The following is a 23,929-nucleotide window of genomic DNA, read 5'->3' on the forward strand; positions in this document are numbered from 1 at the left end:
ACACACACACACACACACACACACACACACACACACACACACACACACGTTCACGTATATACTCACATGCTCACAAAGCAGGCGCCTGCTCTATTTTCTCTCTGCATTTTTCACCCATAGTCAATAGTCTCAGGAAATCAGGTAGTCTTGTATCCACTCGCTTGTAAATGAGCTATTGCTCTTTTATTGCCATTAATTTCTGATTCAACACCCTAACGGCAACACGCTGTCATCAATAGCAAACCAATACAGATTCTGTTCCCCCTCCCCCGTTTGTCTCACTTGTGTTTACCGCTGTTATCACCCTTGTCATGAAAAATGCTCTTCGCGTAAACTCCAACTCAGAGTTTTTCCACATCCCACACTGTGGGATGAGAGGAAGCTCTGTCTTTGCTTTGGAGTGATAGGGAGGGCATCTTGTCTGTGTACTCTGGTTGACCCGCACATTTCTGATGTGGGCTTGTGTTTAACCGTGAGCTCTGGCTCTCAAACCTCTTCTGACTCCGAGGTGACTCTGTTTGTGTGGACCCAACGTTCGGCTCTCCATCTTTATTTTGCCAGAGGGAAGTTCTTCCCGCTAACATTAACATTATAATAATGGCTGTTAGCTTGATGTAGACTGACACTTGAATTAAGTCATCAAAAGCAAAAAAATGTTCCCACATTTACTGCGGGTTTAAAAAACCCCAAAAAAACAACAACAGTAAATTGGTAAGTTTTATGTGCCTTTAAAATCATACAAATGTTATATCTTTTTATCTGCTGTGTGCACGTGTGCGCCAGAAAGAGGAGAGGCTTCAGCTCAGCCAAAAATGACTCTAAAATGCAGTTGCAAGCATTCAGAATAGGTTATTACAACCAGGTCACACACAATAAACATCAGATGCCAGATCATCCAGCCCTTATGCACACATGTGTGACTACAATAGACAACACAACACACAGTATTTGTGTTGACTGTGAGAAAAAATAGTAAAGTTACTAGATTAGCTCAAGTCTCCTGACAGATTTATCCAGCAGCACAATGGATCCTTTGTAACAAACACATACATTTTGCTTCACCTTATCACTTGACCCGTTGAAGGTTAGCAGTAAATTGGCGGGGATTTCTCCATCAGCCTGTTCTTGCGGCTTGTCCTCTAGCTCTCTGACGCCGTTGCCCACAAAATAAGCCCAATTCTTTTTACCCGTAGGTTGGCGCAAGGCCATAAAAACATCCCCAGAGGGGACTTAATCACATTTGACCGAGTGCATATTTGAAAAGCAGTCGCAGTTATTGTGATAGACTGTGTTAGCTCCGCGAGGTGTTATCTATGCGTACGACAAAGGCTTTTTCGGAGAGAGGTTCCAGTGAGAGGTGCCTTTGGGGTACGGGGCTCCTTCAGAAAGTGATGGGGTTTTCCTGCCAAGATGAGGAGTAGTTTCATTTGCTTCAAAGTGCCACAACTAGAGAAGGCATAGGAGTGAGAGCAGAAGAGTTTAAATCTTGTGTTACTTTTCTAGGGCCAGTGCAGATATTTATACAGTTTGAAGATGAAGCACAAGTTTGCCAAACAGGTTTGAAGGGTCTATTTTCTAATCCACTTTCCACACCCCACAACTAAAGTCCCACCAGACACTGAGTATTTTTCCTAAAACAGTTAGAGAATCCTGCTAAGCCTGTAGTCTTCCATTGCAACAGCCCTGGGCAGAGTTGTTTCTGCACAAGAGAAACCAAGAGAAAGTCAGCGATGGAGGAAAAAAGGGGGGCATGGGGAGGGGGATTTGTGTTGGTTTGGAAAACCTGCGGTTGCACATGAAGACAGTTTTTAGAGAAAAGTTGTCCGGGGGCGGGGGGTTGTTAGTACGCTTTGCACTGGTAGCCTGACCGGATGTGGAGCATATGTCCCCTGTCCAGCTCCCTAAATCTCCAGTAGACCTCACATGAACTGAGCTTCTGGCAGCGCTCGTCTCGGAGCCTCCGCCGCGCACTGCATCACCCCCCCATTCTAGTCGCCAGCCCTCTGTGACAGACTCATGCTGACAGTGATCCAGAGGCTGAGGGGAGGGGCGCTGCAAACAAGCCCCCCTCTGGGATTCCAGAGTTACACCATCACAGCAAACCCACCCCTGCCCCACACCCCGCCCACCACCCGCCGAATGCGGCAGACTACCTCTAATCTGCTTCTGCAGCGCTCGGTTCCTCCTCTCTGCCCCGTCTCTCATGGTCACACCCGCTGTCCAAATAATCAAACCACAGCTATGATTGCCGAACCCTCTCCGAAGCTCATCGTTTTGGTTTGTCCTATAGGCTCCAAGTGGTTTCTCCTCCTTTTCCTTTTTGTTTATTATCCTCCTTCCCCTTGTCTCCTTGGCTACTGACCTAAAATCTGCACAATTTATTTATTTTCGATTTGCTGAGGCCTGCCATGAATTCCATGTTGAGATTGACTTTCTGGATGTTGGATTCCTAATCTGACTCCAGGCTATGAATGACGAGGAAAACACATGTGGTATGTGATTCCGTGTGTGCGCAAGTGTGTTTGTGTGTTACGGCATGTAATTGATGGCATATGTAAGAAATTATCCGAGTTTTCCAAACATCTCCTGGCCAATTTGGATGGGAATATCTGCCTTTCCAGAGATTAAGCTGGTGTCAAATGTTGCCAGGGGTTGAACTGGGGTTTCCATCTGTCACTTAATATCCAGTTCCGAGTGGGAAAATATGGTCGCGATGCCCTGTCGGGAAGCAATCGAGCCTCGAGTCTGTCAAGCGGCTTGGATAAGGTTTGTCCCGTTTCTAGGCGCTGGTACGAAGGAACAAAAGGGCACATCGGCGGAGGGTGGTGCAGGAGGGGGAAGTAGGGGGGGGGACTTCTGGGAAGAGGGAGAAAAGCAGGTCTGGGGTGGGAAATAATGGAAGCGTCTGAAACCAGGAGACCAAGCGTGAAAGAGATGAGAGAGGAAGAGAAGCCCAGATTTGGCTCAGGATCAGTCACCAGAGGAGGAGAGATTAAGGGCCCATCATTCCCAGCTGCATCATTAGGAGTTTGATGCTCTCTCTTTAGTTAGTCACCTTGCGGCGCCAAGGTTTTGAATCCACACAGGCTATTTGCGTAATTCCGGTAGATCCGCGGTGGAGGAAGGTTTGATTCTGGGAGTACAGAGGAAGGGAGGGGGGATAAAATGAGACGCTTGCCATTGAAGTTGACAAAATAAAATAAAAAAAGGAAACAAAATACAAATCTGGGGGTCAGTTCCTGAATGCCTACTACAGCATGATCATGATAACCGCAACTGGCCGATATCACGATAGGTATGGTGATATGTAATCATATTGTGATGTAACTTTAGGTATAAATGTTATGCCACAAACACCATGAGTGCTAGTTTGCTAGTAGCTGCATTTTGGCATTTTCTTTGTGCTAAGGTGCTTTTAAAACCATCATAACCATAAAGTGTTTTGCATTTGGAGCACTTCATGTAACAGCTGTTTTAGACATTCAGCTGAAATAGACCTGTGATATATTTCATTTTGTCACTTGGGATGGAAGCAAACACATAAGCTAAACTGAAATTGCCTTGTTAGTGTTTTTTTCCCTTCTCATCTTAGAGGTTGTGAAATCACTTCATAAACATGATATCTAAGCTCTTTCTTTTAAGGGACAAAACAGCAAGGGACCCCCAAGCTTACATCTTTGCCACATTTTAGACCACTGATGAATTTGCTGCCATCAAAGCAGTTTTACATCTTTCACAAATGCACACACGGATCCTTGCAGCGCCAGGTCAGATAGACTTCTCAGTTATTCCAGAGAGCTTGGACCTGTGCCCTGGCTGTAACTGAGATGAGGCTTGGCTGAGCCGTCCTTGGATGTGACTGAATGCCCCTTTTATTCTGTTGTTGTTTTGGGTTTGTTTTTTTTTTGTTTTTTTTACACTTTTTATCATGCTGTTTTGGGCCTTTACCACACATTGTCAGCTTGTCCAGTTCCCCTTCCTTTACTTGACTTCCCTTCTGCCTCCGCTTCATCCCACAAACAAGCCTTCTTTTGGTTGGATGTTTGGATCACACAACCACATTTGCTTTTTCACCCCAGCGCACTCGCGTCTCTCATGCTCCTTCTTCCTCCCTCCCTCTCGTTTGAACTTTTACCATTTGAGTGTTTTGACTTGAAGAACTGCAGTGAGGGCAGGTGGTGGAAACAGAAGGGGTTGATGGGAAATTGGCAGACCCAAGGTTAAACAGGCGATCTTTGCTAAAGGATTAATTGTGTAAGAGCCATGTAATGATTGCTGGCGTGTCTCTGGAATGAAATCCTGTTAGTCACTCTGCAGGGGTCAGGCTAAAACTGTGCATGTCTTGCACTTGTGTGTGTGTGTGTTTGTGCATCAGGAAGGTGACTCTGATCACACCCGCATGCATGGCCAGGTGGCGACCTGACAGGTTTTGTTGTCTTAGAGGGAAAGATCCACAGCCTCCCTCCCACAGTGTTTAAATTAAGACATGCACATCTAATTTCTGCTTTAGTGGGGGAGTGAGTGGGAAGTGTGTATACCTCATATATACCTTGCAGTAATTGTCTCTTTTGACATTAGATTCATTTTACAAGCTAATTATATTTAACTGGTAACACTTAAATATATTTAACACTTGAAATCTGATGTTTGCAATCCAGATAGCAACCCTGATCACTACAGTATTTTTGTTTTTTTACCGGTGTATTTCAAACCAGCAGAATTGAAGCAAATTGCAGACACTTCTGTAGATCTGTAATCATTCTTTGATCAAATAGTTCCCGATGTAAATAGTTAAGTTGCAGCTTTGGACTCTTTCATGTAAGATGAATATGTTAATATGAACTGTGTTGATTTGCAACGTCAAGGTTCAGACCTCTGCAGTTCTCACAAGAAAGCACCAAGCTCAACTCAAAGCAAAGTTTGGGAAATTGGAGATAAGGAGGGCAGATCAAGGGAAGCTTAGATCTACAAGTGGATGATGGGGTGGAGGTGGAGCTCGTGGCGGGGCTGGGAAGTGCTGGGAGTGTACAGCAGAGGTGGCAGCAGCAGCAGGAATCTCATCAGCTCTCAGGCATCACAGACTAGAGCTAGCATTGTGCTGGATTATGCTTGCTTTAGGATGCACATGCTGGCAGCTGTGTACACAAAGGACGAGTACTTGTTCTTGTAGTGTTTCCTAGTCTGTTTGGAGGACACGCGTAGTTGCTGTCCTTGCAGCGTGGTCAAAGGGGGGGAAACAGTGTGTGAAGTAAAGTGATGGCTGAGTATCATCAATATGACATCAATAAACTGAATGCACAACTTTCACTGCACACCTTGAGCAACGTCTTCAGAAAAGACTAAATCCAGGTGAAGTTTCCTTGTTGTGATTCTGTCCTGATTGAAGGAGAGCCTCTTATCTTGGTTCACTCCCTCATTTTACTCTATCTCTCCGTCCTTAGACAGCACTGAGCAGCTTATTGAACACAGATGATGAATGGGTGCGGATTGATGGCAGATAGCAGGCTGCTGCTAATTGACACCGTTGTATCGCTTAATCTCCCGCCTTAGCATTCCTACTTCTCCTTTTCTTTCCTTTTTTTAGCACAGCAATCCATTATGGTTTAGATTAGTTGCTTTTTAGGTGTTGTGTGTCCCTGTGTAATCTATTGTAAAGAAATATTCTTCAGAGGCTGCTCAAGGGCTCTTGGTTATTTTATTTTACTTTTTTGGAGCATTGATTTTTTGTGGACATTGTCGAGATATGGAGACCTTAAGGTTTGTTCTCTGCCCGATCTACATAAAGGTTTAATGTGTAAAAAATGTCAAACATTTTTATTTAGCTAAAGATAATCTAAAATGTACATTACAGTAGAAGCACACTCTAAGCACTTCTGATGGAGTTAGCCGGTGTTATAATCTTTTTGGTCTCTGTACTGCTTGGAAAGATGAGGTTTCATTATTCACCAAGTCCTCAGCCACGCTGGACTGAGTAAAGTGCAGGTTGTACAAATCCTTGGGCCCTCTTGTGCGCCGAATCCCTGTCCGTTTGATGCTTCAGCTTCTCTGCTACCATCGGCTGAACAGAAGTGACTTAACTAGCAAATCTCTTGCAAGCTCTTTTCTCCTCATCAGAGGAGGTTCGAGCTTTTGGCAAGGCTATATTTTAGGCAAGAAGACAAAACACCTTTATTTTTTTGCCTTCTTTTCTTGGGCACAGGAACTCCAGGGCGTGCTGTACTTCTCTGGCTAAATCCAGTCCTTAACAGACAGGCTTTGCTGGGTTTATGAAAGTGTTTTGTTTTCTCTATGAGGCACTCTTAATTTCTTTATCTTTATTTTTCAGGTTTGACTCTTGCTGACACACACATACACACCAGCATAGTTGTACTAGTGGGAACGTTTTCATAATGATACCCTGCTCCAGGGACTTTTATTCGAGCTTAAAGTGTCGTCTTCCTTTGTTACTTCTCATGCTGCATTTTGGGATCATTCGATTTAGTAGCTCTCCTGTTTAACGTCGGACGTTCTACTCACCCAGTACACAACCTCAAACGTCTTCCTCCTTCCTTATCACGTTTTTCCTCATAACCCTCTGACACTTTATCATTCCCCTCTCGCCAGTCAACCATTAGCTTAACTGTGCTCTACTTCACCCTTCCTTGGCTGAAGGGTAGGGCTGGGCGATATGGCCTGAAATCCATATCGCGATATAATTTGAAACATGTGCGTTAACGATATATATCGCGATATATTCTTTTCTTCTGTATAACGTATTTTCCACACTATAAGGCGCACTTAAAATCCTTTAATTTTCTCAAAAATCTAGAGTGTGCCTTATGTATGAATTCTGGTCCCAGGTCCCAAAGTCAAACGAACACTAAGAGTTAAAAACAGTCTAAATTCTTTCATCTTTAATAAAATCATCAGCGTTGCTGCTTTACCAGGTGTAACAATTAAGTTTAACATCCATGCATCCATGAAAACAGAAGGTTTTTTTTGGGTTTTTTTTGGTTTTGTTTTTTTGCCTGTCCCGTTTGGCTCTTTTGTCATCAGAATTGTTGTCTAAAGGCAAAGAAAGATGCCCAACGGATTTACTTTACCAAATTGACCATCCCAGCCTTGCCGTAATGGTCCATTTGATTCACCTTTTATTGTTTATTTTATTTTCACTTACTGAATACGGGACAGACTTGACTGGGGGAAAGAAGGGGAGAAAGAAAGAGGGAAAGAGAAACAGCTGAGAAGAGGGACGGGGGAGAAGGGCAAAAAACAAAAACCAACAGAATGAGCAGAAAAAAAAAAAGAAAAAGAAATAAAAAAATGCATATATCAATCACCTGGATCACCTGCTGAGAAAGAAAAAAGAAAACAAGCAGAAGAGAACAAGAGTAATAGAATAAACAACATCACAATGATATATGGGAATATGACAGTAAATACTAAATATTAAACATTATTGTGCAGCACATAAGATCAACAGAACACAGTGTGCTTTGAGGTAGGAGCCAAAAAGGGTGTAGTTTGTGGGTGTGATCACCCGTGTGTACACCTGTGAGCATGGGCGCGCTTGTTTTTTTTTTTTAAAAGGTTCCTTCATGTAATGATCTGCTAGAGGGTGTGGGGGGGCCACAGCCCCGTCCTCCAGGGCATGAAGCAGGTATGGAGGAGATCAAAACTCCAGACATCCAGAGGCCCCCAGAACACAAGAGACCAAGAAAGACCAACAGAGGGGCAGCCGCGCCACTGTCCCAGAAAGAGCTGAGGAGAGTCCCAGATGAGGGCTCACTCAGCAGCCGCGGAGCAGAAGCCAGGGGGAGTTGCAGTGACGCGCCCGTGGGCTCCGCCGGCAGCCAGCCGTGCCTGAGTGACCGAGCCCCAGGCCGAGAGGCCGGGGGCACCCCACCTCCGAAGTGGCCCGAGCGAGCCCCAGGCTCCAGGCCTAGAGTGTGCCTTATGTATGAATTCTGGTCCCAGGTCCCAAAGTCAAACGAACACTAAGATTTAAAAACGGTCTAAATTCTTTCATCTTTAATAACATCATCAGCGTTGCTGCTTTACCAGGTGTAACAATTAAGTTTAACATCCATGCGTCCATGAAAACAGAAGTTATTACATTTAACTGAGTTAGAAGTTAACAGGAAGTTAGCTCGCTAGTTTACACCTAAACATGACATACCATGTTCTGACTGAGAGATTTTTGTAACTAATTAAAACGTACAGCTCTGCTACCACTTCCAACATAATGAAGACAGGAAACTAAACAGCAGTGACGTTTGCAGGGTTACTGAAGTTGGACTACCTGGTATATAATGTTGTGCTACATGAATGCTAGCGACACAGCTATGTTAGCATAACATTAGCACAGTGAAGCTGGAGGATGAACGCCAACTTTTTTTCCACTCGATAAAAGTTAACGTGAGGGATTCTGGTGGTCAGGGACAAATGCAGTCGCATAGCAGGATGCTATACACGGAGCAAACTTCAGTCAGGAGAACAACTGAGATTATTCATCCACAATACGAGGTTAGTTATTAATATACTGCAACAACATGGGACTGGAACAGCTGCGAGAGAATTCAACATTAATGAATCGATGTTACGGAAGTGGAGGAAGCGCAGTTTTTGGCTTTCCCCATATTTCAAAACTGCTTCATCTCTTTGCTATGACTGTCGCCCAGCATAATTTGCAGATGATAATGGTTGTAGCCGCTGCGATGCTTTCGACCAAAACAGGTGCAGCTTGATGACATCATCAACATGCGCTATCGCGATAGAGCGGTATAGTCAAAATCTCTATCGTTGGCCGAATTTATATCGTTTCTATCGTATATCGTTTCTATCGCCCACCCCTACTGAAGGGTATGCTTTCCTGAGGCTCCTTGACTTGGAATCAGCCTCACCTTTCCCCGGGGCCCTCAGAAAGCCTGACTGTGGCCAGACAGCTTTTAATAATTTATTTAGGGGCAGTAATGTCGAGTTCGACGCCACGTTTTAATTTATTGCATGCTGAGTGCGGGAGAAGTGAGCGAGCAACCTTGCATTAAGCTTGGATCAAGAAGCCAGTTTGTCAGCGAGCCCCTAAGGATCCCCCCGCGCTCTCCTTTCTGTCCAGTGCTCTAACAGTGTTTAAACAACTGCAGGATGGTGCTGCTTTTATTACATATTCCTGCTGTGACAGCACCTACTGTGGGTTCATCCATTGAGCCTTCAAAGAGCTAAACATCATAGGAATGCAGTTAACTTGTCCAGATTAACAGGGAGATGAAGCGGTGGAACAGGGGTAACTTCCATACAGTACTCTTGTCCTCAAACGATAAATCAAAACCATTCATGCTGCGCCACATCCCCATAGGTTTCTGTCTTTGATGATCTTAATTGAATGACTAATTAAGTGCTGTCTTTATTTTATGAATATATAATATTATTTTCTTTATGGAGTGTTAATAAAGAGACCAATGAGCTAAGGACAGATATCTTTTATCAGAAGTGGAAGCCAGTGACTGGCACAGGATCCACAAAAGGCTGTGCACGTTCCACTGGACCTTGAATCTTCAGCAAATGATGCAGTTCTGCAAACAAAGCTTTATTTTATTACTACTGGAAGACATTGCATATTTTAAATGAGTTGTGTACACACTTGGAGAGTCTTCAAATAACTTATTTTCCATTCTGTTTTTAGCGCTGGGCACTGAGTCAGGAGGGTAATTTGCATATATAATTAAACAGAACAAGGATGCTGATTGGATGCAACTAATCAGTACTGACCTTTTTCAGAATGCCATTAGAACACTGTTCCCAGCAAAGCTGAACTTTATAGCCTGCGGTCAGTTGTTTAAAAAAATGTCTTTTCTTCAGCTCACAATGATTTTGTGTAAATAAATGTGTCTCTTTCTATGCAGCTGATAGCCTTCCCAGTCATTAACCCCAATAATGGGGCTTGGGAACCATTTTCCAAGTGTAATGATCTAACTCGGCTCAGTTCAGAGTGCTAATTGACTCTAAGTTACTGAATAGAGTGGGGCAGGTAAATGAAGGAAGCAGTTTTTATTTTTAGTGAGCTGCTGAAGGAGGTGATGCGTACCGAGACTGAGAGCCCAGGTCTTTTTTCCCATCAGGGACCTGGAGGCTGGAGGGTTGCAGAATTAGGGGAGAGGATCCTAGACGTAAAAAGTGCAAACTTTTTGACTGATCAGCAAGAGGGAGGAGCAGATCGATGAAGGGCGTGTGGGGCTTTGAAGCCTGAGAGAACTTGTCCAATCAATGGAGTGTTTGCTTATTAGTGTCTTCAAAGATGTGAAGAAAACAAGCTGTATTCCTCCACAAAGTGTCACTTAGTCTTTCAACAAAAGACAACAGGGAATAACACAAAAACTTTTCCTCTTGCTCGCCTGTTGGCCTTCGCTTCATTACTCCTGTGAGCTTTGTGTAATTGGGCAGACAGAAATAGTCATCATTACAGCATGTGAATGAATTTGCAAATAGATTACAAGAACTTGGAAGGATGTCACTGTTGGAGATTATTTAAATTTGTCTTTAAGAGAAAGACTGAGGGGTTCAAAAAAAGTGAGAAATATTTTCTGAATGGAAATATTTGCATTTTTTTTAATGTATTTATTTATTTATTTTTTACAGAATTTGTAAATACATTTCATCAGGGTCAAAGAGAACAGGAAGTGCACACATTATTGTGGCATTTCTAACACCCTGAACAAAGTCCTTATGACCAGTACAAGCAGACTTCCTTTTTCCTCCGACATAAGAAACACTCTTTCTCCCACTACACCGTCCAACTGCAAGCCTTTCCCTCTCCGCCCTCTCTATTACTTTCGATTTCCTCTCCCTCTCTTGGCTCCGTGCTGTTTTGGTTATCAGTGATTGCTTCAAATGCCTCCCTTTCCCTCTCCACCCTGAGAGCTGTAATTTTGTCACACTCCAGCGCAGCAGCGGGCCATGACAGGGCGTTGCACCTCCGACCGTTGACTTTGTATCATTTTCCATCAGCAGGAAATGCAGCACCTGACCTTGTTTCTTTGAACAAGGTCAGGTGGGTTATGCGGAACCCCATATTCACTGTCACCTGTAGCCTATAGACATGTTTTTTTTCTTTTTGAAATCCACGGCCTTTCAATGAAATATGAATAAAAATGGTCCTTCTGATTTTTCTTGCCTTGAAAGAAGCTTTAACTTTAAGTATCAAGAGGTGAGGAGCTTGTTGCCTATCCTGCATTGCAGTGTTGTTATCCTAATATCAATGCTAAGTTATTAAACCTCCACGCTTTGTTAACTCTTGTTCTTACAACCAGTGCACTATAGCTGGTGCATGGTATCATAAGCATATGGTTTTTGAGCTGCCTGTCTTTTTTTATATTCTGCTCCATGGAGCCAGACTTTTATTAAAGTTTTCAGAGTGGTCTTGACCAATATTTCCTCAGGCTTTCTGAAGGTTTTTAACGTTTTCCTTTGGCTGCTTTTTTCACAAATTTTCAGTCTTGTTCTTGTTCTTGTACCTGACCGTTTTCAGAGGATTTGTTTGTTTGTCAAGCCAATTAACACTGATCAGTGAATCATTCAAGCATCATCATTCTGCCTAACTCAAGCGATGACTCAGTATTGTGTCTACGCATAACAGACAACTTGGCAAAGAACACCAAATTGTGTCTTTAGGCACTTTGTTACTAGCAGCCTGTTGCAAAAACAGATCATTTGATCATAGTTGAATCTACGAAAATGCCAAAGATAACACAGTTAGACAGGAATAAAATTATATTTTTGTACCAACAAGGTGATTCCCAAAGAGCTGTTATTTCTCAGCATGGTGTACAGGACTAAAGGGGAAGTGGCAGCAAAATGAACAGCAGCATATTATGTGAACTCTCAGCAAAGGTCTATCGTTTCCCCTTTTTTCCTGTCTAGAACATCACGTTTATTTAAAGACCTATGGGAAAATAAAGAGCAAAGATAGTAAAGACCACAGAAAAGGAAAGAAATGGAGAAAGAAGTAAAGATAACGCACATGCCACAATGGTGTTCGCTGTTAACTGACTTTGGGACGCAGTCCTGAAGAAACAACTTATGTTAGGACAATAACGTGGAAACCCAACTGAGTCCTTGAAGAACTTTATTAAGACCAAACTTTTGCTCTCAGACATCGACCTGGGGATACAAGACTGCTGCAAGATTTTTCTTTTGACCATGGCTACCCAAAGTTATCCAAAAAAGAAGGGAATATGCTCCACTGCGTAAACTGTGCAAGACACGAGCCCCAGCAAGGTTTCGGGTCTATGTTGACAGCCCCATTACATATAACAGAGGAACAACAAAGGAGGATTAAAGGCCAAAAATTAAGGGCCATTCGTGAGTAAACAACTTATGGAAAAGTTACGGAGTAGAGACACAAGTAACTGTTTATCAGGACAATTTAGAATCAGAAATGCCGCTCTCCAAATCACTAGGTCACACTTGGGAAGACATTTTGATAATAAATGTGGTTTAATCTAAGTATAATATGGCGCAACTTGAGAGTAGGGAAGCACACACGCAGAACCAGAGAGGATCTCTGTGCTCCCAGAAGGGGCCCTTCATTTGGAGGATTCCCTTCCCTGTTCAGAACTTCACTTTTGGAGTTTATACTATACATGTTTGCTTAGGGGAATATGACATAATTCCAGGAATATAATATAGTAAAATTAAATGTTAAAGCCCTGCAAAGCCCAATCAAAAGGAAAAGAATTGCAACCAAGATGAAAATGGAAAATGAAGTCATAATATTCTGGTAAGGGATGCGTATAAATAATATGGAACATTAAACAGTTAAACAACTGGTTTTTAGACATACATATTACTCATCATACAAACCAGGACATGCAAGAGGTGTCGCAATATTAATCTCTAATAAAAAAAACCTTTCAACTAATTAGACAAAGAGGGGCTATATATCCTAGTAACTGGACTCATTGACCATAAGCCATGTTTACAGACCACTAGGTAATGGTAAATGGTAAATGGCCTGTATTTATATAGCGCTTTACTAGTCCCTAAGGACCCCAAAGCGCTTTACATATCCAGTCATCCACCCATTCACACACACATTCACACACTGGTGATGGCAGCTACATTGTAGCCACAGCCACCCTGGGGCGCACTGACAGAGGCGAGGCTGCCGGACACTGGCGCCACCGGGCCCTCTGACCACCACCAGTAGGCAACGGGTGAAGTGTCTTGCCCAAGGACACAACGACCGAGACTGTCCAAGCCGGGGCTCGAACCGGCAACCTTCCGATTACAAGGCGAACGCCCAACTCTTGAGCCACGATCGCCCGTAATGACCAAATGCTAATTAAGAAAATATTTAACATGATTACTGAAGAGACCAGAGGTACCCTTATGTATGGCAGAGACTGCTGCAGCCCTCTCTTGACTCTACTAATACAACTAAAAGAATGAATCTGAAGACATGTACAGTGAAGAAGGGTTATAAGGTTCCCAAAACATTATCTGAGATCTATGATATAAATGATTTACTGATTATAAGGAAGGTATACATAGATGGAATTTGTTATGCAAGTCAAGTGGTAGTAGAGTTGACATAAACAACTCGGTCAGTCCTGGTTGAAACACCAATGAAACTATTTAATATGTGGAGCAGAATGCTCTCAGGATTCATATGGAAGCCCAGAGTGAGATGCACAACACTACAGCTTCCTGCAAAGTCATTTTAAAGCTGCAGAATTGAGATATTTAATCTACTGGTGCAACCCTTCCTACAAAGCAAAATAGTAAGGTGGACATGACTCAAATAGATTTACCATTTCAAACAATAATCGGAGACAGAAAATCACATTTAGAACTGAAAGAAAACTGTGGGACAAGAACACCCCTAAATATCTGGTTTGGTTATATGAATAACAAAAATTAGGAAATCCGATGAAACAGCTACGGTGGGTAGCATATGATAAAGAATTTGCTCCAGCCCAGCAAGATAATCGCTTTAAACGATGGTCAGCCAGAGGTGTTTGGACATCAGATGCAGGGGAAATGCACAGTTTTGAAAGACTTAAGGGCAAACATGATTGGAAAGGCAAGACTACTTCCGATATTGGGGGTTAGATCCTATTTTAACAGTAACATGGAACCTAGGGATGAAAGTAATACTGGCCTAATCATCCTAATAACTGATACGTACAAATCTAAGATTACACAACTGAATAGATCTAGTTCAGGTCACGGGAGGGAATTTGCATTGGAAAAATATGATTCGATTTTTCTTACTACTCAGAAACTAAAATGAAAGCAGAAGGTCCAATGTAAACATGGACGTTGTTGGAGACAGTGTGGAGAACTGGTAGCTGATCACTTTCACATCTTCTGGGGTTGCCCAGCTATTCAACCATATTGGAGTGAAATTGTAGAAGTAATTACCCAGGGAGCTGGTAAGAAAGCAGTTACCAGGAAATGGCTAATGAAAGAACTCCCAGTACAGACAGAATGGAAAGAAAAAGTACAGGAAATCAGAATCAGAATCAGAATACTTTATTGATCCCTGGGGGAAATTATTTTTTGTTACAGTGCTCCATTTTAAACCAACATTAAGACAAGACAGACCATACGCTAACTAAGAATAGTACAATATATACATATATATACATACATACATAAGTCACTTATAAATAAATATTTGGAAAAGAAACATGTGTAGCTGTAGCAGCAAACAGTGTGTTAAGTGGATGCGTTGTACAGGGAGATGGCCACAGGCAGGAATGATTTCCTGTGTCGTTCAGTGGTGCTTTTCGGTAATCTCAGTCTCTCACTGAACGAGCTCCTGTGACTGACCAACATGTCATGGAGTGGGTGGGAGGTGTTATCCAACATTGTCTTTATCTTGGACAGCATCCGCCTCTCCGACACCACCTTGAGGGAGTCCAGCTCCATCCCCACAACATTGCTGGCCTTACGGATCAGTTTATTAAGTCTGTTGGCATCTGCGACCCTCAGCCTGCTCCCCCAGCATGCAACAGCATAGAAAATATATAAAATGGAGAATTCACTTTTTCTGAGTGTAGAATGGATCAGTTCAGTAAATACAGGAGGTAATGGGAAAGCTATATTGTAGTTAATATGTGGAATAAGGTATTTTGACAGAAAACCTGAAGTAGATATGTATTTGCTTGTTGTTAAACCCTTTTATTGTCAATGAATGATGTAATGATGCCTTGCAAAGCTCCTTTTCATCTGATCCATCTACTGTTCACTGAAGCCTCATCTGAAACTCAGTTAAAGGGAAACAGGAAGTAAAGACCGAGGTACATCAAATTATATAATAACTAGACTGAAAATTAGTGGCATCAGGTATTTTGTAGTGTTAAATCCAAATTTGAAATTTCTGATTCAAATCAATGTCACTATGAATTGGGGAGATCAGGAGAGAGGTTTAACAGTGGTGTCTTTTGCCATTAATAAAACATGGTAGAGGCTCTGTCGTGGTTTCATGCTGTAGTTCTGTGAGTGGCTGTGGGGATCCTGTCAGAAGTGATGGAAATATGAATGTAGAAAAGTACCATCAGATTTAAAATCGTCATTGGCCTCCTCAGAGCCCAGACCTCAGCATTGATGAAGCAGTGTGAGATTATCTTGACCGGGATCAGAGCTCAAGGTAGAAACAAGAAGCCTAGAGAAATATTCCTGAAGACTACTTAAAGAAATGATAAGAAAGCGTGTCTAAAAGAGTTCAATCTGTGTTGAAGAGCAAAGCTGGTCACTCCAAATATTGATTTTAAACCTGTTAGAACTGTATTAACTCTGCTTTTTCTTTTTCTTTTTCTTTTTTACTGTATTTCAATTTAAGTTTTCCACATTTGAAGAAATTGTTTCATCCATTTTCCTAGCAAAATATAAAGAACCAAGGAATGGCTCAAGGCTTTTGCAGAGCACTGTGACAGAGAGAGTTGGGAGAGAGGGAAAGAGTTGTCAACAGTTTTTCAGTCAAATGAAGACACCTGGCCACAGTTTAAGTCACAAACTTACCTGCCACAAGCAAGACGTGTGGAATACCTCCAATCTGCTGACAAGTTGTTGTTATCTTCCTCCGTGCTATGTTAGGTTTTGTTCTAACAATCACTGCGCTGCTGCTGACACGTGGTATAGTAAACACAGAGCAAGACCGAATCCAATCGATTGGCCTATTGTCATCGATGTCCAGTCTAGCTTTCTGAGTCACTGTCCAACCACTATCCAATTCAATTACTGAATCAGTGCATGTCTGATGTTCCCTATCCTAAATCTGCTGCTGTTACAGTGACAATAACGTGAACATTTCAAATTCAGCTACGTCCTTTTTTGAGTGAACCAGTTGTGCATTTGTGTTTTTAAACTGCTTTTTTAAATCTTTGACAGTGTATGTACATTTCCATGACCTATACACAAGCAGGGACAGACTGAATACGTTTGACACACTGAGTCACTGTCGTTGTGAAAACGGCAGTATGTTATTTTTAATTATATCCATACAATACAGTTACATTTTCATATTTCAGTTATTTTCATGAATATTTTCTGCAGCCCTTTTTTTCATACCGCATCGTGTTTGGAAATCGTAAACACTTATTATTCATATCCGTGTATTTTAAAGCGGTTATTTTCTACACATTATTATTCACGCCATGCGCTTCACACTTTCCATCTACTTGATGTTCGAGTGTTGCATTGCAAATTGCAGGTGGCATTATATTTAATACACTTCATTTGCAATGTTCTTATTTATGCTCTGCTTCTCTCTGCTGGATTCTAATGTCATTTGTTGCTGCTGTGGCCCAATTAAAGTTTCATCTTGTCGTATGTCTAATGGATGATTACCTGGATGCTGTTCTGTTTTTCTCCACTCTATCTTAACAGCTTTTTTTATTTAATTTTTTTTTAAATCTGTCGGTTATTTCAGTTCAGTTTTTCTCAGATTCTCTTTTTTACTTCTCTCTGCACAGGAGCAGAGCCCCAGTAACGCCACATCCCTGGCCATGATGCAAGAGCCGCAGGAGGTGGTGGAGGAGACGGTCACCATTGAAGAAGACCCCGGCACCCCCACCTCCCACGTCTCAGTGGTCACCTCTGATGATGGAACCACACGGCGCACAGAAACCAAGGTAAGACGCAAAGCTGCACACACAGCATGGTCACAGTGCATAGGCAGTGGCTGATGCTGATCCTAAAAAAAAAAAAACTAGTGACGACATGATTAAATAGAAAGGTCAGTTATACAGGGGGGCAAATTATTTGATACGCTGTTGAACTGGTGCATTTCTAGCATTTAAATGGAGCAAATTTCTGTTCATTTCTTTGCAAGTGACCAAACTTATAAATTCAGCAAGGGATCAAATCATTTTTGTCCCCCACAGATATATTAAATTAAAGGAGTGATCCAGTTAAAATTTGAAACTTTAAAATGTTTTTTAAAATAAAGCTATGACCTGTGCATAACACTGGTAAGCCATACTTTTTCTGCGTACTATCACACGAGTAGGACTCTTCAAAGCAGCGGCATTGTTTTGGCACATTGATCCCAATAACCTCATAGTAGCAAAACTCCCCAAAGTCCCTTTGATCCATTTCAGTATTGCTCAAATTATGCTTATGGATTACTGCTTGGTACCGTATCTCCACTCCCAGACTTCCATTCTTAAGAACTATAAATCCCATAATCCTACAGCCCAAAGTGGTTTCATCTCCTTCTCATGGCTTTATTTTCTTCATTTTCTTTCTTTTATTTGTTATTGTTATTATTATTATTATGAGCAAATTCCCCTGATGTTCTATCAGTTTTGTGCTCCTCAAAAGCTCCTTTGTTGATTCGTCCTTTACTGTGTTCTTTTGTTTTTCTGTAAGGGTATATCAGCTAACGTGAAGGTGAGTTGACTTTTGTACCAGTATAGCTTTTCCCATCACGCCACCATTATTTGTGTGCCCATACAGGCTATAGCAGCAGCGTGCAACACAACTCTGCATCATCACAAGCTAAAAGCGACCTCTCACTTAAGCCACTGCTTGCTGCTTCCACCTCGGTTGATCTGTCCCTAGCAATACTCTCTGTTGCATAGTTTTTCTCTGTCTTTGTTTTATGTAGTGTCTCAGTATTCCTTGGTGGAATCATAAATTATAAGAAAGTCTATAATTTATAACTTTGATATACAGCTGCAAGCAAAAGCTTGACAGTCTGTGGCCTTAGCAGTAAATATGGAGGCGACATTAGAATCAGACTCTTTGAATCAGTGAGTTTGGAAAAAGGATCAATCAAAGTCGGACCTTCACAATAACGTCTGAGAAAGCAAATAATGGCACAAACACATCAGATTTGTGGGTCCTGCACAAAAACAGCAACTCATCATGCGTTCTCTCTAAAGAGTTTTGACTAATGCAGTCCATTTTCCTTAATAAATAAATGTCCAAGTCTAGTTTTTATCTATATCTAATTTTAGGACTTTTGTGAAAATCTAATGACGTTTTAGGTGATATTTATAAAGAAACACAGTGAAGTGTTCACAAACATTTTCCTGAAACTGTACGCTTTAAATTATAAGGTTGGGGAATTTTAATATCAGTGAAATTGTTTTAGGTTTCTTGAAATCAAAGTAAATTTGGTGTTTGTTTAACATGTAAACCAGGACAAAATCATTTGCTACCTTGCTGAAGATCTCAGAGCTGTGAAACCTTTTCAGGCGGTATCGTTATTCTGCTAAAGCCTGAATTCATTGTTGTATTGGATTTGACCAAACAGCATCATCAGAATAATGCTGGGATTGAAAATTCAGTTTTTGCTTCTACATTTTAAGGCATTCAGAGATAGGGTTGTATTGCAAGATCTTTGCGGGGGGATTCAGATATACGCCTTTGTGGCTACAGTCAGCTGCTGTAGCTGGAGGCTTCCAGAGCAGTGGTGAGGAGCTGTGTGGAGCTCTTACTCCTGTGACTGTGAAACTGTAATTAAAAAGCCTGGTCTAATCCCTCATCAGGGAGGACCCGTTGCCCTCCAGCCTGTTTACTGCTAGGGAATTGGCCACACAAACTCTCTCGCACGCTTTTATGCATTACAGCGCAAGACTTGTTAGGAGTAACACACACAAAACGCACGCAGTAAAACATCACACTAATCAAGGGCTTTGCTGCCGAGGACGGGGAAAGAACGAGGCTAGTTTTAAGGGCCTGCCACCCTGCTGAGAGGTGGGGTTGCCTGTTTTCTGGAAGTCACTTTGAAGGGGAATTTAGATTAAGCAGATTGCTCAGGGTGAACTTGTGGAAGGTTGTAGGTCTGTGGTGGTAAACAGATCCAGACCCAGTTGAGAATTTACAAAGAGAATTTTGTCCTGCTCGCTTTCCTTGTCTGTCTTTTTCCTCAACTCCTCTCCTGTCTTTGACTCCCTTTTCTGAAGTGTTCCTTTACCCTATCCCTCTTTCCATTTCTCCCAGCAAGTCAGTTGTATTTATGTGCATACGTGCTCTTTTAACCCAAAGGTTTGCCATGCTTTCTAATGCTAACACACTCCTTTCCCTTTATGGTTATCCCCCACCTGACTGTTTGAAGTTGAAGCACTGGAGCTTCTCCTACATTGCTGATTTGCAGGCAAAAAAGGAAAAAAGTTTGTTCAGTTGTAAATATTTTTCTTTTAATTCAGTATTCGGGAAAATTACTTGGTTGAATAATGGGAAAGGAAGAGAAAAGTGGGGGGTTTTTCCCCCCTGATTGTCCGTTGGGAAAAAATAAAAACAGATGGGACTTGTGTTGTAGAACTGTGTGGTTGTGCAAAGAGACCGGTAAATCTCAGGTGACAAATGGAGTTAATCTTGGAAATTTCTCATTTAAGGCTGCAAAACAGCACTGAATAACCTTTCATTGGCAGATTAACTGCTGGTTCTGTTTATGCGCTCAATCAGGTCAATTCAAAAGTGAACTGGCCCGGACCCTGAACGTGCGTATGAGTTAGAACACATATACATGCTCAATTAGATCCACATTCTACCTCCTGCCCTACAATGCCATGCTTTTTTTTTTTTTCTTTTTTCTTGGCTGCCTCCCAGCCCTCTTTTCCTGCTGGCAGACACTCTGAATAAAACACCGGTCATTTCAGTGCTAAAGTACAGTTGGACCAATAAAAGCAGCCTTCTTTCTCATTGGTCTGGATGTGAGCTAGTGTGTGTGTGTGGATGCAGACCACCAAACCAATAGCATTTTCATCGCCCATCATGCACTGGCAAGTCAAACTGAAGCAGCAACTGGTTATTATCTTCCAGAGGGGAAAAAAGGCCTAATGGTGATTTATTCATGTCTGGCTGTTATTAAAAAAAGAAATTGTCTTTGATGAAGATAGACTGCACACTCATCAAGCTAGGCAGTTACTAGAGCAGAGTAAGAACGCTTTTCTCTCAAGATGCAGACAACTGCTGTAGCCATGTGACATGGTTTATAAGTATGGCCGAGCCCGGCACATAATTAGCTTTGAAATCTGACAAGAGTCTTAATTTTCTTTATCCTCCTAAAAGTTGATGATACACTGCAACAGTGGTGTCAGATATATTGTGAACCCCTTTTTAAAACTGGCTTCAGTGGAATGATTGCTAACGAAGCAGCTAATCAAAGGAAAATTGCCACCTTGGGACGTTCTTGAAATCGACACAGTTGTCAATAGCTCCGTGTCTGACACCCACAGGAAAAATGATTTGACTGGTGCTTCGGATACAATGTATTCAAAATTGCTGAATGGGTTTCTCAAGTCTTTGTCTATTCTCACTGCAGGAGGCTAATGAGAGATAGCAGGCTAACTCTGCGTGGGGCTACAGAAGTTGAAGCTTCCTGACAAATGCTGGATTCAGAGGAATAATTAACAATCGAGACAAAACTGAATAATAACGTCTGAGTCACGATTTCAACAGGCCTAGTGTTAAAGCCCACTTTCCCCCAAACATTTTATGCGACCATAAAATGCATGGAAAAGCAGCATGTAGCCACTGTGACGTCATCAATCGTTTAGGGAAGTTCCCTGGTGCTGAGCCATTTAACGATTGCCACCTCGGTATTTTGAAACTAGAGACAACAAGCGAGAAACTGATCTGGCTGAGAAACTGAGGGACACCACACGCTCGTATGCTCTAAAAGCCTGTTTTATCCTCCTCCTTGGCTCTAACTGGAACCATAGCTTACAGAATGAACATGATGTTGCGTTTATGAAGACTTGAAACTAGCCATTAAGACCATAACCTCAAATAAATCAAGTGAGACGTTTCCCCCCCCATAGGCTTCTACATCTGGACTTCTTTTTTAAAAACTGCTTTTAATAAGTTAGAGAGGTACGTTTAACCTGAAGTTTCAGTGTCACGAAAAGGTAACCTATGCTTAACACATTATGTTTGAATTCTGCTATAAGTGCCATACAGTGGGGCAAAAAAGTATTTAGTCAGCCACCGATTGTGCAAGTTCCCCCACCTAAAATGATGACAGAGGTCAGTAATTTGCACCAGAGGTACACTTCAACTGTGAGAGACAGAATGTGAAAAAAAAATCCATGAATCCACATAGTAGGATTTGTAAAGAGTTTATTCGTAAATCAGGGTGGAAAATAAGTATTTGGTCAATAACAAAAATACAACTCAATACTTTGTAACATAACCTTTGTTGGCAATAACAGAGGTCAAACGTTTACTATAGGTCTTTACCAGGTTTGCACACACAGTAGCTGGTATTTTGGCCCATTCCTCCATGCAGATCTTCTCGAGAGCAGTGATGTTTTGGGGCTGTCGCCGAGCAACACGGACTTTCAACTCCCGCCACAGATTTTCTATGGGGTTGAGGTCTGGAGACTGGCTAGGCCACTCCAGGACTTTCAAATGCTTCTTACGGAGCCACTCCTTTGTTGCCCGGGCGGTGTGTTTTGGATCATTGTCATGTTGGAAGACCCAGCCTCGTTTCATCTTCAAAGTTCTCACTGATGGAAGGAGGTTTTGGCTCAAAATCTCACGATACATGGCCCCATTCATTCTGTCCTTAACACGGATCAGTCGTCCTGTCCCCTTGGCAGAAAAACAGCCCCATAGCATGATGTTTCCACCCCCATGCTTCACAGTAGGTATGGTGTTCTTGGGATGCAACTCAGTATTCTTCTTCCTCCAAACACGACGAGTTGAGTTTATACCAAAAAGTTCTACTTTGGTTTCATCTGACCACATGACATTCTCCCAATCCTCTGCTGTATCATCCATGTGCTCTCTGGCAAACTTCAGACGGGCCTGGACATGCACTGGCTTCAGCAGCGAACACGTCTGGCACTGCGGGATTTGATTCCCTGCCGTTGTAGTGTGTTACTGATGGAGACCTTTGTTACTTTGGTCCCAGCTCTCTGCAGGTCATTCACCAGGTCCCCCCGTGTGGTTCTGGGATCTTTGCTCACCGTTCTCATGATCATTTTGACCCCACGGGATGAGATCTTGCGTGGAGCCCCAGATCGAGGGAGATTATCAGTGGTCTTGTATGTCTTCCATTTTCTGATGATTGCTCCCACAGTTGATTTTTTCACACCAAGCTGCTTGCCTATTGTAGATTCACTCTTCCCAGTCTGGTGCAGGTCTACAATACTTTTCCTGGTGTCCTTTGAAAGCTCTTTGGTCTTGGCCATGGCGGAGTTTGGAGTCTGACTGTTTGAGGCTGTGGACAGGTGTCTTTTATACAGATGATGAGTTCAAACAGGTGCCATTCATACAGGTAACGAGTGGGGGACAGAAAAGCTTCTTACACAAGACGTTACAGGTCTGTGAGAGCCAGAGATTTTCCTTGTTTGAGGTGACCAAATACTTATTCTCCACCCTGATTTACGAATAAATTCTTTACAAATCGTACCATGTGAATTCATGGATTTTTTTTTCACATTCTGTCTCTCACAGTTGAAGTGTACCTCTGGTGCAAATTACTGACCTCTGTCATCATTTTAAGTGGGGGAACTTGCACAATCGGTGGCTGACTAAATACTTTTTTGCCCCACTGTATATGGAACCATGACGCACTTAAGATGAGGTTTTTTTTATATATATACATATATCTGTTTTCTGTGTATTATTGTAGGGTCTTTACCTATATAGTATCCTATTAGAATCTTCCAGATTCCTGATCTGATTCCTGATCTGGCACCTCCACCACTCCTTTCCCCTTCCACATTTCTACCTCGTCCTTTTCCAGCTCATCTCAAGCCTCATGCACTAAACTGAAATCAGAGCTCTAACACACTAAAATAGGCATAAACACGCCTTTTCATTCTCAATTTTGTCCCAGTTACTGTCAGCAGATCAGAATTGCTACCCTCCCATCTTCGACAGTTACCAAGAGCCAGCTAAACAACAACAAGAACAGCTGGTTATAAGCTAACATTATGCTAATGTTTGACTCCAGCAATGATAGCTCCACCTCAAAGAAAGCTTCAGTCACTCAGGCCAACAGAAAAGTTGAAATCCTTAAAAATGTTGGTGTCGCTGTCATCCATCAGAAGTGAGCTTCATTGGCTCATCGACCTGTTTCAGCCTCCTTTCACAAAGCTTTACAGCCTCCTCCAGACTGAATAGCTGTGGATGCTCCACACCCGACATTATAACATGAACAGTCATCTGACGGATTTATTGCTAGGTGTTGATGTTATTAACATATAGTGTGTACAAAAAAATTTTTGATCCAAAAAATAGAAACACTCTGACCGGCCAGCTGTGGCCATTTTGGGTTTCAAACAGTTAAAAGAAAGAATATCACAGTCTCATGACGGAAAACACATAGTAGCTAAATATCTGAATTATGGGAAGAGCTTTACTCCTTCACAAATATTTGACCCCTCCTCTAAGGTCCCACTGGCACTGGAGGAGACTTCTCTTACACATCTGTGGTTTAGTGGTGATTCCAGCTCATTAAAATAGCAGTGTATCTGTTTATTAGATC

At 42.1% G+C, this 23,929-nt stretch overlaps 1 protein-coding gene across 1 annotated transcript in view; it reads left to right on the top strand.

Annotated features, from left to right (window-relative positions):
• arvcfb (ARVCF delta catenin family member b) overlaps positions 1-23,929 on the top strand; it is a 129,331-nt gene that overhangs the window by 21,472 nt on the left and 83,930 nt on the right. The window contains exons 2-3 of the mRNA XM_085367056.1: positions 16,956-17,114; positions 17,854-17,874. Of these exons, the coding sequence (XP_085223182.1) occupies positions 16,956-17,114; positions 17,854-17,874 (180 nt within the window). The remainder of the gene's footprint in view (positions 1-16,955; positions 17,115-17,853; positions 17,875-23,929) is intronic.

The sequence above is a fragment of the Diplotaxodon limnothrissa genome, linkage group LG12 (assembly GCF_057381915.1).
Source record: "Diplotaxodon limnothrissa isolate DT_005_m linkage group LG12, D_limnothrissa_male_GT1.1, whole genome shotgun sequence".
NCBI classification, from domain to species: domain Eukaryota; kingdom Metazoa; phylum Chordata; class Actinopteri; order Cichliformes; family Cichlidae; genus Diplotaxodon; species Diplotaxodon limnothrissa.